This window comes from Paramacrobiotus metropolitanus, unplaced genomic scaffold, assembly GCF_019649055.1.
Source record: "Paramacrobiotus metropolitanus isolate TYO unplaced genomic scaffold, Prichtersi_v1.0 Parri_scaffold0000003, whole genome shotgun sequence".
In the NCBI taxonomy this organism is placed as follows: Eukaryota; Metazoa; Tardigrada; class Eutardigrada; order Parachela; family Macrobiotidae; genus Paramacrobiotus; species Paramacrobiotus metropolitanus.
In genome coordinates this window covers 2,753,530-2,767,390 of record NW_026570223.1, presented here as the reverse complement: position 1 = coordinate 2,767,390, position 13,861 = coordinate 2,753,530, and the positions used below count along the sequence as shown (strand labels likewise).

The following is a 13,861-nucleotide window of genomic DNA, read 5'->3' as shown; positions in this document are numbered from 1 at the left end:
GTGCACGTTCAGCTTTTAAATTGCGCTCACTAAAGACGCCGAAACTCTTTCGAATTTCGATGCCTAACTTGAAAAGCGCACATTCTAAGAGCACGGGTAAAATTCCAAAAGTTGTGGAGACATTAGCGAAACTGGACGAAAACGCTGCGCGAAAAGTTCCGGAAGAGACGAGTCGATTTGTTAGTGTGGATACTGAGTATCGGGCGTTGTTGGCTATGTTTCGCGATGCAGAAGACCTACTGACGGATCTGAAAATGGATGTTGATGTTCTGCAAGAAGTGGCGGAATCCAAGGGTAAAGATGATAAACGCGAGTTGGCCAAAGTCCAACGGATTGTCCATGACCTTAGCTTGGTTGTGCAGTCCATTACGCGAAAAGTCGTCAGTTTAGAAGAGGCTAAAGAAGCGCATTTCGAAAGTATCAGCAATATTATTGATGATCATAAGGAAGAGGTGGAGGAATTTTTAGATGAATATTTTCATTTTCGCGATATGATATTTCTGGAAATGGAGAATAAGATCATCGCGATGTTAAGGCGGTTCGACCAGCAGCATGCTGCACTGTACGATGCCGGTTCCGATTTGGAAAACATGCAGACGCAGAAAACTTTGACAGATCAGCTGTTAGATGTCATTATGGGGATTGTGCAAATTACACAAGGATTTGTCAATCATATTGTATTTCTCTGGCTTTTTCATCCAGCATACAGGCTCAAGACATTCAGCTGGAGCGTTGTCATAATTAGTCTCGTAGCAATTTTATATGGAAATGATTTAATCGATTTAAATGGCCAGCTCTTAACACATTTTGCTTACTTTGCGTGGGATGTCGTGTATAACACAATCGCCGAAATTTTGCGAGTGTTATACCATAATTTTCTGCTACCAACGTTAGCTATACCACGAGGTCTGGTTTACAGTTTTTTAGGATTTTTGGAGTACTTTCTTCCCACTGGGACATTTCGAGCACACTAATTTGTCACAAGCCTTTCGAAGGACCGTTACTCACCATTACGCTATCACAGAAAAATTGTCCAATATTGCACTTACAAACATGCACATCGCAAAGGCAAACACTAGAATAAATACAAGACCAATAAGAGATCATATTTTTACAGAAAAAGATGATCCACACGAACACCCGTGCTCAGCTTTTGGGTTGCTGACCACTCGAAATGCCGAACGAATTAATTCTTCGGAGAATTCCACTGTGGATCCTTTGAGATAATCCAGGGACACTTCGTCCACTACTACTTTAGCTCCATCTTTTTCGAAAACTCTGTAAAATATTCAGCACATAAACACCTCAAGAAAACTTTCTGAATGTGGCTCTGCTTTGTGAGTACTTATTATACACAGAATTCTATTCTGAATTTTACAGTACCAAAAAAAACAAATACAGATGCAGTAGTGTATAGACTCCGTACATTTTTACTACTGTATGTAGTATGTACTAAGTACGCTATGTTATTAAGAAAAACTGAAGCCGTACGTTATATGTTTCCGGTTTTTTGGAAGATTTCAACCCAAAGAGAAAGAAAATTAACAGAAGCAACAGAATGAAAACTGTGAAACAGCTTTCGCTGCTGCAACAATACCGACAATGTGTAAACACAAAACAAAACGGTAACAACGATCAGCCATACGTTACAAAAAGCCAATATTGACGCCAATAAAAAACAACACTAAGAAAACCAGTCACATGGTACATCTACTTATTTCGAAATTTTTAAGTTGATTTCTATTACAGAATATACATATATATATATATATATATATATATATATACGGTATATAAGCCAGGATGCATAGAAGTATTTGAGTAAAGCATGCTTACTTGTCGTCATCATTAATCTGGTGATCGAGAGTGAAATTGTACTGAAACCCAGAACATCCGCCTCCCTCCACGGCCACTCTCAACAGTAACTCCGTTCCTGGCTCCTCGCTCTGCAGTCTTTTCAACCTCTATGAGAGAACAATACTAAAAATAATGCCAAGAACAAATGAAGCATTCCAGCAATTCTTACTTTAACACAACTATCTGCCAGACGGATGATGGGCTCGTCATCCTGCACTGATTCCGCTGAAACAGTGCTCGTAGCAGGTCGCACACTGAGCGTTCCCCAAGGAGCTGGTGAGAAGCGAATGCTCCGACATCGCAAGTTTGTTGATAAATGTCGGTAAAACTTGGGTCTAGTCGCCGCAGATCTATCAGCATCAATGGGAAGGATCAGTCGAATCACAGCTTAGTGAGCTTACCATCACGGCAACATGTTCCGCATTCATTTCTTACTTGACAGACATAGTAGGGACAACCCGTCCAGATGTCATCACGAAACCTCGAAGAAACAACAGTCCCAAACGATCCATAAATGATTTGTAGTCAGGCCCGATCCCGAAATGCTGTCCCAATACGAACACTTAATACGTCTTCGGCGGACGATATAATCAGAAATGACTGATGTTACAGTAATGTAAGTTCGTGTGTAACTTCGTTCACAAAAAGTCACGGGACGGGAAACAGTGGAATCTAGTTTTTTTCTACCCAAAAAAGATAATAGCACATGGAGAAACAATATTAAAGTCACTTAAAGTCACTTATAAGTTTGAAGTTAATTTTAACAAAACTGTAAAGATTATGTATTGTATCAGTTTTATTAAATTCGTAGTACAGAAGAGTTCTTCAAAATCACAGACCGTATGTGTGTGTACAATAGTCACGTAGTGATGTCACTGGTTGTTGGTGTGGAATGCATAGATGTCGAATCGTAAGCAAATTTGAAATGAATGGAGCAGACCGATCAGCTGTTTGAACCTATGTTTTCATATTGTGAAATTGTGAAGTACTACGTGACGGCAGAGAATGCGTCACGACTGTTGTATGGTCTTAAAATTGTTAAGCTCGTCAGTTTAGTGGTTAATTTTCTAAAGTGGAAATCTTATTTGGAAAAACTTTGCAGATCTTTAGCTGATCTGGATTCGCTATGAAGTTCTTGATAAAAGCTTACTAACGTCATAGCTGCAAGGATTCCGATTTTATTACTGTATATTGCACCATGTCCGCTTATTGATATTGCATTTGTATAGAGCATAGACCTCCCATCACTTTTAAAAATTCGCGGACGAATGGTCCGACTAGTCCTTGTTCTGCAGCCAACAGGAAGATCTGATGTACGCTTCTTTCGAGGATTTTGGTGAACTGACACAATGCTTTTAACTCAGCTCTGTACTCGCGCGCTTCGATCTCTCCAGCTCGGGCCAGTGATCTTTGAAGGAAGCATTTTACGCGCCACGAATGCACGACGAGATAGGCTAGTCTCTCTATCATCAGGACCCTCTCCAGCAGCTGAAAAGCTGGAAAAATCCCACAGTTACGCTCCTCGTGAGCAAGCCTCAACTCGGGTGCCGGAAAGCATTAATCCCGAAGAACCTGTTCTGGATACGGTGCGGCGCATACTGGAATTGTACGAGCGGGCCAAGAGAGCGATTGAAGGTTGGTTTTTATGCTAAATGAGCGGTTATATAGATTACAAAATTATTTGGCTAGTGATCTTTTCCTGTGGTTTCACGAGATCCCGTTGTAGTGCAAGGAGAATTTGATTTGAAATTCAAAAATCCTCGAGGTGTCTTTGCCAATAATGAGCTGGAGCTGGCGGATGTGGATGTTTTCGGATTTGATTACGACTATACGTTGGCAGCGTATGCTCCCACTTTGCATCCGCTCATCTACAACTTCGCCAAACAACACCTCGTCGATCACTGCAAGGTGATGTACAGCTGAGTTGACAATTTTTCTGCAGTGTGATTTATTTTGCTATTTCTGTACCAGCTGTTGTTTTTCACTGGTCACTTTAAATTTCAGCGTCGAAGCTGTTAAAGCTTCTTTTGACTGTTAATACGTGCATTTAATTTTAAGGAAGTTGTTGCAGTACTTTGCAGCTAGTTAATGTTTAACTCTAGTACACGCAGATAATGCTGTTGCTCTGCATCATACATAATCAATACACGTACAATTTACTTCTATTTGGCCTTTTATGACAAATTTTATTGTTTAATTAGGACAAATTTTATTGTGTAATTATTATATGCCGGTTTTTGTTACTCTGATATAAATTTGTTAAATTTTATGTTTTATTTTATATTTTAAATTTGTTAAATTTTCTGTAGTATCCAGCCCAAATTCTTGAAATGCCGTACAATCCATCGTTCAGCGTTAGGGGATTGCATTTCGATGTTGGAAAATCTTTGCTGATGAAGATCGACTCCTATCACAACATACAATTAGGTACTGTGTACAGGTATGCTGGAAGAGTTTCACGTTGTACCGTTACACCTATTGATTCGGTGTACTTCTGCAGAAATAATTGTTTGCATAACCGGTTCGATATTGGCGGTTTGCTGTTGTAGAGGTTTGACCCCGGTGACGGATGATGAAGTTCGTGAAATTTATGGTGGAACACACATTCCGTTAGACATGCTGAATAATTTCTACGGAAAAAATGTTGTACGTCACTCGCTTGTTGTTTTCACGGAGTGTTGCGTCAACATTATTACAGCCGTGGTGCTTTTTCGCACTTTCTAGGGACCAACAATGGTGCATTTAATAGATCTGTTTTCGCCTCCGGAAACCATGCTTCTGGCCAATACTGTGGAATATTTTACTCAGAATCAGATTCCGTTCGATTCAGAATTTGTTTACTGGGATGTTTTTGTAAGTACAGTACTATTTAGCGAATTACGTCAGACGTCAGTTAATTTGATCTGTAACGGAAAGTTTGTAGTTTCCCGCTTAACCGGAAATCAAAACATTAGGTGGTGCTTAAGCAGTGTATTATTATGTTCAGTTTTTACACACGGACCGTGTGTCTTAAGTTACCGTGTGACACGGTGACTTAAGATCCAGTGCCTACATGCAACCTGGATAAACTTTTTCAAAGTGACTAATGCCCGTTTTCGTTTTTAGATGGCCATACAGTCTGTGCATAGTAGTGGACTGATGTATAAAGCGATAATGTCCGATGTCCCTCAGTATCTCTTACAAGACTGTGGTATCCGAGACTTTCTGAACCGATTACATGACAACGGAAAGAAAATATTTTTGATCACAAACAGCGGATTCCGCTTTATTGAAACTGGTTTGAAGCATCTAATTGGTCCGGATTGGCAGGATTTATTCGATGTTGTGGTGTGCCAGGCTAGGAAGCCAAAATTCTTCTATCAAACAAATCGTCCGTTCCGGCTGGTAAATTTATCCACCGATTCACACTCGTGGGACAAAGTCACGGAGTTGCAAAAGGGGCAGGTTTATATCGAGGGGAATCTCTCAAGTTTTCTCAAACTGACCGGATGGGTTGGGTCGCAAGTTTTGTATTTCGGTGATCATGTGTACAGTGATCTTGCGGTGAGCAAACGGGACTTTCTTTTATTGTACACGTAGCTTCATCAGTAATATAATACAAAGAAACTGTTTTTATATATTCTAATGTTAACGACTGCTAAAATGTATTCTGTTAATTTTCACGTTTTAGGATGTGACCCTGAAACACGGTTGGCGGACGGGTGCGATCATTCCGGAATTGGAACGCGAAATTCTCATTCAGAGTTCATCTGAATTCGTTCGGGATTTGACGTGGTTATCAACGCTGCAGTTCCTGATCGAACAGTTGCAACAGATGGCAGATTCGAGAGAAAAAAATCTCATTTTGGATGGTTGGTTGGACGAACGGGATTCCATGCGACAGCGCCTAAAGTCTATGTTCAATCCATATTTCGGCTCACTATTTCGCACTCACCATAATCCGACTTATCTTTTCCGGAGATTATCTCGGTTTGCAGACGTGAGTTTGAATTAGCAGTTTCGTAATTGGTAGCGACACGGCATTATTGTGGCTGACGGAAGTTTCGTGCTTCTAAAATAGTTCTCGATGTTTTTGTTGTGCTTGTAACTTTAATTGCGAACCGTGGTGAAAGCATTAAATTTTATCATTTACTTCGTAACGGTTTGTTTTTACAGATTTACACATCGGCATTGAGTAATTTATTGCCGTTTTCTCTAAATCATACGTTTTATCCGGCGAGATCAGCGTTGCCTCATGAGTGGCAGGTAGGACGCACCGAATCTCAGCGTTATCGGCGACCTGCGACCCTGACGTGAATGTGCCCGTTTTGCATGATGTTTGCGAATGCGTTGTCATAATAATAAAACACTGCTTGGCGTGATATGCGAATGTTGGAACCGTACAAAGAATGGACGGCCGCATGCTGATTTGATCTTTGTCCCGTCCTTGTCGAGTGTTCTTATTCCTTGTTTGGGAAGTGATTGAGCGTACCTTTACAGATTTCCCGGATGTTAAATGAATTGGTGGGAGAAATTGTACACGAAGATCACCCACTACTTCCGCTTGCCGATTCAAAATGGTATTACAAGCGATAGTTTGCGTTAAATATGGGTTTTAGTGTTTTCGATAATGGGCTCTGTGTTTAGAAGGTCTTTAATTAATGAGTTGTGGTTTGTTCCTGTGATAACTTAACAGATATAAATTAAAATACTTTAATGTAAGTTTTACCGTGTGTATGTACCATGCAAAAAAAATATTTATTGTGTATCTCCGGTGTTTTTTGACTTGAAGTCATAAAATTGTAATCTCCCCGTTAGTTCATCGGCATTCTGGTTTTTGTGTTAAATTTACCAGGCACGCAGTGGATCGAAACGTCGCTGTTAGGCAATGTTGTGCTTTCTGTATACTGTTTTCCTGGAATATTCACGAGCCGGTCATGCATTATTCTTGTACTAATTTGTAAATACCCGATTGTGACTTGCTTGATGTTAACGAACAAGCGTGTTTCCAACGGTAAATCCGACGATCAGATGGTGATCAACGTGATTATGGTACAATTATGCATTTTTGGCAATCGAACTGATTAGCTCGATAAAACTGGATCGTACGAGCAAACTACAATTGTTATGCGTTATCGCCAAGATTAGGTAACCTGAAGGTGAAACGAGGTTACTAGCGGCAGTAGCGCTGTTACTAATATTGTAAGCCGTAAGGTATCCATCTTCGGCACAAATTATCGAAAGAAAATGGACTTTACTTCGCAGGGGCAAACTGTATTCCCACAGTTTTGTTCGTTCATAAAATATTATCCTCTGAGCCTTTACTGGTGTTCAGCTGGTTTCTCTGCCATAATTATGGTATTACCGAGACAGTGAAGACCTAAGTACTGTACAGTACTTTAAGTCACTAGCAGTACTAATATTATAATAGGAAAAATGCACGTTGGCGTGCAATGGCAGACCGGAGCGCAGAAAGCAGCTTTTCGCTTGTGCAAATGATAATCAATTTTAACTTACAATTAACATAATCAATAATTTCAACTTAGCAACATAACCAGCCAGAAACATTTTCGTAATGACCTTTCGTAACAACCTTTCGCAACGGACACAGACACATTTTTGCATTGGTGCTGAATGAATTAAGAGGACCTTCGCTACGCTCCGGTCGATTATGCCTGTTACTATATTAACAATAAGTACGGCGTGGAGATGTAATCAGGAATGTGTGGGTTCATTTTTTGTTGGACTCTGGGCAGTGAATGTACTCCTGATAAAAGCCGCTTTCTACCGGAAACAACGTAATATCCGCTTCTACGCTTTCCGGTTCTGCCAGCAAATGCGTAGCAGTTGTCTGGTCGGTCACTTCAGGATGCGTCAACTTTCAGACACCAAAAATCAGAAAATACGAATTGCACATTAATCAACGATGATTTTGGCAACTGAGAAGTTTGTTTTGTTCAAAACAATAACCAGCATTCGTGATTCACCCGTCAAGTACAGGTCACGGACTACTTCCGGCTAAAATAAACAGCCAGATCTTGACCAAAAGGCAGCTGATTCATCTATCGAACAGTTTTAGGGAACCAAACGTTTCACCTTTAAAAATACATTGTTGTTTGGAAAAATCCGCTATTGTTTTAATTTTTAAATGGAGATGCTGTAACTGCAGTTAATCTCTAGATTGTGCTGAAAGCCTATTAAGCAACGTCTTCCATGGCCAATGTCGCCGGCATTTGGCCTGAGTCAGCAGTCGAGCTAATAATGATGAAGAAGCATCGGAAATTAATTTTATTACGGGTAACGGGTACATTAATGTTATCCAAATCCTAACTGCTAGGACTTCTGCAGTTGTAATAATTTTTTTCATTGAGAAAAAAACGCTACGCTCCGGAAATGAATTAAATACAATTCATGGCGCTACTCTAATACAACAATATATTCTGGCACTGATTGATATTAATGGATATTGGTGTACCGCCGCCATACATCGACATATAAATAAGTCACCGTGCATCGTTAACGTTAACGAGTAACAACTGCCAAACCTGCTTCGAACACTACTCTGTGCTATGCGGTGGTTTTGATGGTGTAATGTTCCAATTTTTTTAACATGCCGGCTCGACTTTGTGACTAACGTATCCCATGGCAATATTAATTTGCGGTTTTTGGCAAAAAAAAACTTCACGCTTACAGAGCATGGCTGATGCTGGGTTTGAGTAATTCTGTGTTTACCAGTGGGTAATGGCCATGGATCATAGACGGAACTGAAAGTTTAATTGTCGAATTGGACAAAACTGCAAATTATAAGTGTCCGTGGCATATTTATAGTTCTAATCCAACAGTTTTTACCGTAAATCGTTATTCATAGATTAATGCTCCAGTACATTTGCCCAATCGAATAACTGAAAGCTTACTAGTCTTAGCTATAGTTTGCGTGCAGTACTTGCCCAAATTACTGTACATAATATTTACTTTACTTGCTACATACTTACTGCCAAAAAGAAAGAAAAAAAATTCCCTAATTAAATAGTTCCGTAATAAATACATGCATATTGTTGCAGACATAAAAAAGAGAAAATAGCGCGCATGGAGAAATAAACGTCTGAATTGATTACAAAGCAGACCAGGATAATTACAGGAAAGAAAAATACCGGTACCATAATTAGGAAACATGTCACAGTTGATTCATTAAATCTTTATGAGACCACGGTTCATCACGGAATTTTAGCAGCATCAAATATTGTGAGAATATAGGACAAGCCATACACTGTCAGACAGAAAAGACATTATTGCGTATGTTATTTATATAGCAACTCACAGAACAAAACGAAATAAAACTCTTAAATTAATTTAAATTTCAATAGCATTGTACATAAATACAAAGATGGCAATGCACAATATCGACAATAATATTTAAACATGATCCTTAAAATGTCGAAACTTTTGTTGTGCATGTTGTGCCGACAATTGCCGCAGAAAATCATGCGAGGTTTACCAAAGACATCTTTGGGAAGTGCTATCCATAGATGTTACAAATAATTTCATTTCCAGATAAATGCTACGTTGCTTTCAATTCCTACTAGCGGCATCTTTGTGAGAAAAAAATCCTCAGATGATCAAATAAATGTTGCAAAGCCGTGGCCTGGTTCCGGATATTCAGAGCTGCTGGCTACCGCCAACTTCATTAAGGTACAGCGTCGTTACCCGGTTGGCGGCCTCGGTCATTTGTTCCAAGATTGAATACAAATTTTTCAGATTCTGCAAACAGAAAAATCTGCAGCTTACTCAATAAATTATTTGATACTGGAATTGATTGTTATTTTGGTTTGCAATTGCTTATTATTTTGTAATTACAAGTAGAATTTGTTATTTTTCGTTACATACATGCACGTACTTATATCTGACCGTGAGCAGACATACCGAAGTAAAGCATCCATAACAAAAATAGTACATTCATAAAAATATTAAGATTTAAATATTTTCTAACGGGTATACTTCTACAGAACCTATCGGGCGTTATATTGAGCCAGTAACATTGTTTGTGTTTTATTAGAAATTTAGAATACGGCCACAAGTAACCACAAGATTAAAATAAATTCAGATCTGCCGTCAGTGCAAGTACCTCGTGTTGCGAACTTGCGATGCGTACTCAGCAAAAGATAACAATTTAGGTTTTACTTGATTCGAGCATTTACCTGATTGAGACTAGCATGCAAAATCATCATAGTAGGATCCACATTTCCCACTGCGGGATCATTATTCGGTGGCGAATTCTGGTCGAGTGGTGTTTCCGGCAGACTGCTGGCATTGGATGCCGGATTAGAGTTCATCGACAACGACCGCTGCAGTGGTGTTTTGGATCCCTCACCATTCTCTACTACAATTCCTAACCGTGATGCCTTCCCCGGTCGGCGCATGCTCAGCTTTTTGGAGTCATCGCCGAACAGCAGATCCACTTTTGTCTTAGCCAGTAGTTTATATGCGGCATGCAGATCACCCATCATGGGATCGTTAACATCCTGCAGTCGGCAGGGAACAAGAACATTATGTTCCATATCCGCCACAGCTGAATTAAATTTCGCCATAGCATAGAAAACGGACTGTGGTGAATACTGCTGTAATTCTTCGACACCGCTACCGGTTCTGTTTAGTGGTATCCGTCCTCGTGCGGAATCCATGACCGGCATATTGGCTTACGAAAGATATGTCCAGAATCCGAAATACAGACCGAAACTCTACACCCGCTTCACCAAAGAATTAATAATGCAATATGATCTTTCGAAAAGATAGCAAGATAAGCTCGGCATGCAGCTCCGTGTAAATTACGTATTATGAAATCTGTGAAACAATGAGATCGATGTCTATTTTCCGATTACTTATATATAAGTCAACTGGTGTATGGTTTAAGGCAGAATGTGCGACATTTACGATAACTTCGAGCTACCACAATCGCATGAACACGCTCTCGCAGCGTGCTTCCTGGGACGTTTACGTTTTCGGTGTCCTTCGAAATTCGCCGAACGGCACCCACATTATATTGGCATGGAAGTCTAGTAGTGATGAGCGATATGCAATAGTCTGCAGTTTCATGTCAACAATGTGCTTTGAGGCTTATGATTCATGCGCCGGCGGCGCTTCGCAATAAGTTTTCTGCAAAGGCAGGATGAAATACAACATATTTATTAATATTTCGGCAATAATGGTACGTTATTTGACTTATTACTTTGTGCGATGAAAGCTGCTTAATGACGGCATACAATGCATTGACCTTTAAAACCGTACCAAAACTTTTCGAGCAACATACGGGTCAAGCACGGCTGGTATAATCGTTCTTACTAATCGTAATAATTACGATAAACATAATTATTATGTTTACAAGTACAATTATACGAGTACAGATGCACTACGAGAGGAGAAGACAATGCTTGTGCATTTCTACAGAAGTTTAATTAATTGCAAACTATACTTTGCTTACCTAGTCCGATTTTGTCTGAAACTGAAAGTACTAGTACTAGTAAGTCTTTCGAAAAAACAGCTCTTGAACTATACAGAGTAGTGTGTCACAACTCCAGTTAAAGTAAATCTTAAGTTTGTCGTAAATATTGAAGTGAAGGTCTCGTACTGGTACAGTAAAAATCTACTACAATCGCACCTATACGCAGGCAGACTTATTTTATGAAATATAACTAAATACATTAAGTACCATAACTAAGTACTTACTGCTTAGATTACGTGCTGCTTGGAATACCGACGTGTGAGCAGGAAAAAATTAGTAAACCAGTTACAGTACGTACCGAGTAGTACTTATTTCTCAATACATTAATTACTACAATACAATGGTTTATGATTTCAATATCACACCACCGTGAATCCGTGATCATACTATTATAAAGCAGTTCAGCTCTGCAAATCAAGCTAGAATAATATGAATATATAAATATGTTATTGTTAGTAATACTGGCTGTTCGTCGACCGTTCCATACTCCATATATGGATATACATGTATATAGATATGTAGTGTTGTAAAGTATGCAAAAGAAAAAGAAGCCTCCTATTCCGTTTTTATACCACATAATTACTACATTTAAGCTTCGAAAAAAATTAATCCATCAGCAAATTTGCATGAAATTTGCCCGGGTTTTGATTGTCCGCGCATTATACTTATTTATAAGTTTGACTGTAGTCTGTGAGTACATACATAAATGATAAAATAATCATCTGTTACGAAGTCAGCGTCTAACCATAAGTACGAATATGAAGTTTCTAACCACAAATCAGTTTTCGGCACTAAGAAATTTTTTCAGTTTCGTTTAATTTGCAAATTGTGGCATTCTTCTACTCCAAAATACAAAATTCTTGTTGACTTAATGAGTTCACAAGTCCTCTTAAATATTTATTTGAACATAAGCGATTAACGAATCTGGGCAACCAATGCGAACAGAGGAAATTGTCGCTTACCTGCTTATTATAATAACTGCTACTCGTACTTGTGTTTGTTGCTACTCGCCATTTGCAATAGAAAGGAAACAGGCGAAACGCGAGCAGCAGAAAAGAATATTTTCGTCAACGGGTCAGCATAGAAATCCAGCGAGGAACAGCACCAACGTACCGGCGGTGAATTTAAACGAAATCTTTCTGTTATCCGACCGCCTCTGTTTGTAGATGTTGCTGTGTAACTGTAACTCACTGTTATTCCAGTTTATGTTTACTTTAGCGAAGTTTTGAAAAACTGGCACCGGAAAGTCAATAAAAACATTTTCCTTTGCCACAATCGATCGGAAGAGGAAATTTTACGACACCTAGACTGGGTGCGTAATTAACAGTAACTGTTGTTTTGCAGCTGGATAAGAAAACAAAATATCGTGAATTCGCGGTCGAAAACAAATCAGTAAAATAGAATGAGCAAAGCTAATTCCGGTAAACACAAGAGAGGTATTTGCGAGACTGGACTACTTGGGTGACCAATGTCCAGCCGCAATTGCAAAAACCATTAGGGTGGCCCTGGTGTCGATGTGGTGTTCACTCCATCGGAATGTGTCGATGGGATGAGATGCTGGAGAAATACGTCCACCCTGTTTTGTGTGTATGGGGGCAGTTTTACTTATTAGCAGCAACAATGGGAAGATTGCACAGGTGACCCGTGTCCGCAGCTAGAGCTTTTACCCAGTTGCAATGTCCAAATCAAGTTTAATATGCCATAGAGGGAACCAACATACCTACGCCGCTTCGCTTTGCTCCGCTTTGTATGAACGGAGCAGAGCGAAGCGGCGTATGTTTGTTCCCTTTATGGTTATGCCTTTGATATGGCGTGTTTGTCGTTGTCGTAGACTTGCAAGTGACGTGATTAACAACCACCAGGTAGTTTTACGAGTACAAAGCCGCGGAAATATGCAGTAGAGCGCACTAGAGGTACTTATCAGATTTATAACATTATTAACGACTACCGAGTACCGAGCGGGTAGCGTAGGCCTGTACCGTCCTGATGGTAGGAAACCGCCACACCTATACTAAAAAATATGGCCGGTAAGAAAAAACCAACCATAAGCATAAGGATATTGGACGAAATTTGTCACAACAATTAATTGCTACAGTATATGACAGAAATAATTCGAAAGTGGTCGGTCGGTCCGCGGTCGCGCCTCATGAACTTATTCCTATTTTTGTCATTAGGCAGCTTCCTTTTGTCTTCTTTTTTGTTTCTTTTTAATCAGCGAGAGTGGCCGAAATTAAAATAAGAAATAATTGCCTCTTCACAAGATTTGTCTGCACCCCAAGTGTAGGGTTTCCTCAGAATGCAAACAGCGACCGCCGCAGAGCAAAAAAAAAGCAGAAGCGAAGCCGAAATTTTGTTGATGACATTGTGGTCCCAGAGTTAGGGGTGCAAAAGAGGCGCCACGGCCCACAGGCCACAGCAACAAAGTCGTTGCGAAGAGGAAAATTAATGACAGTGAGTCAGTGAGTATCGCAAATGCACTGATTCTCACCTTATGAATGTTTATGCTCTAGACACTCTAGAGTAGTCTTT

At 39.7% G+C, this 13,861-nt stretch overlaps 3 protein-coding genes across 3 annotated transcripts; 1 reads left to right on the top strand and 2 right to left on the bottom strand.

Moving 5' to 3' along the window:
- Positions 1 to 788: 788 nt before the first annotated feature.
- LOC129595464 (iron-sulfur cluster assembly 2 homolog, mitochondrial-like) lies at positions 789 to 2,753 on the bottom strand. Its single transcript, XM_055492489.1, has 4 exons — positions 2,293 to 2,753; positions 2,027 to 2,207; positions 1,837 to 1,964; positions 789 to 1,278 (listed from the first exon to the last, which is right to left on the bottom strand). The coding sequence occupies exons 1-4, from the start codon at positions 2,367 to 2,369 to the stop codon at positions 1,104 to 1,106; spliced, it is 561 nt and encodes a 186-aa protein (XP_055348464.1). The 5' UTR covers positions 2,370 to 2,753; the 3' UTR covers positions 789 to 1,103.
- Positions 2,754 to 2,825: 72 nt separating this feature from the next.
- LOC129595458 (5'-nucleotidase domain-containing protein 3-like) lies at positions 2,826 to 6,848 on the top strand. The gene is made up of 9 exons (XM_055492478.1): positions 2,826 to 3,492; positions 3,584 to 3,765; positions 4,167 to 4,297; positions 4,407 to 4,503; positions 4,582 to 4,710; positions 4,963 to 5,400; positions 5,528 to 5,836; positions 6,013 to 6,102; positions 6,337 to 6,848. Exons 1-9 carry the CDS (start codon positions 3,207 to 3,209, stop codon positions 6,430 to 6,432), a joined length of 1,758 nt encoding a protein of 585 aa, XP_055348453.1. The 5' UTR covers positions 2,826 to 3,206; the 3' UTR covers positions 6,433 to 6,848.
- A 2,162-nt stretch (positions 6,849 to 9,010) lies between these two features.
- LOC129595647 (uncharacterized) lies at positions 9,011 to 10,813 on the bottom strand. Its single transcript, XM_055492719.1, has 2 exons — positions 10,032 to 10,813; positions 9,011 to 9,594 (listed from the first exon to the last, which is right to left on the bottom strand). The coding sequence occupies exons 1-2, from the start codon at positions 10,521 to 10,523 to the stop codon at positions 9,493 to 9,495; spliced, it is 594 nt and encodes a 197-aa protein (XP_055348694.1). The 5' UTR covers positions 10,524 to 10,813; the 3' UTR covers positions 9,011 to 9,492.
- Between the last annotated feature and the right edge of the window lie 3,048 nt (positions 10,814 to 13,861).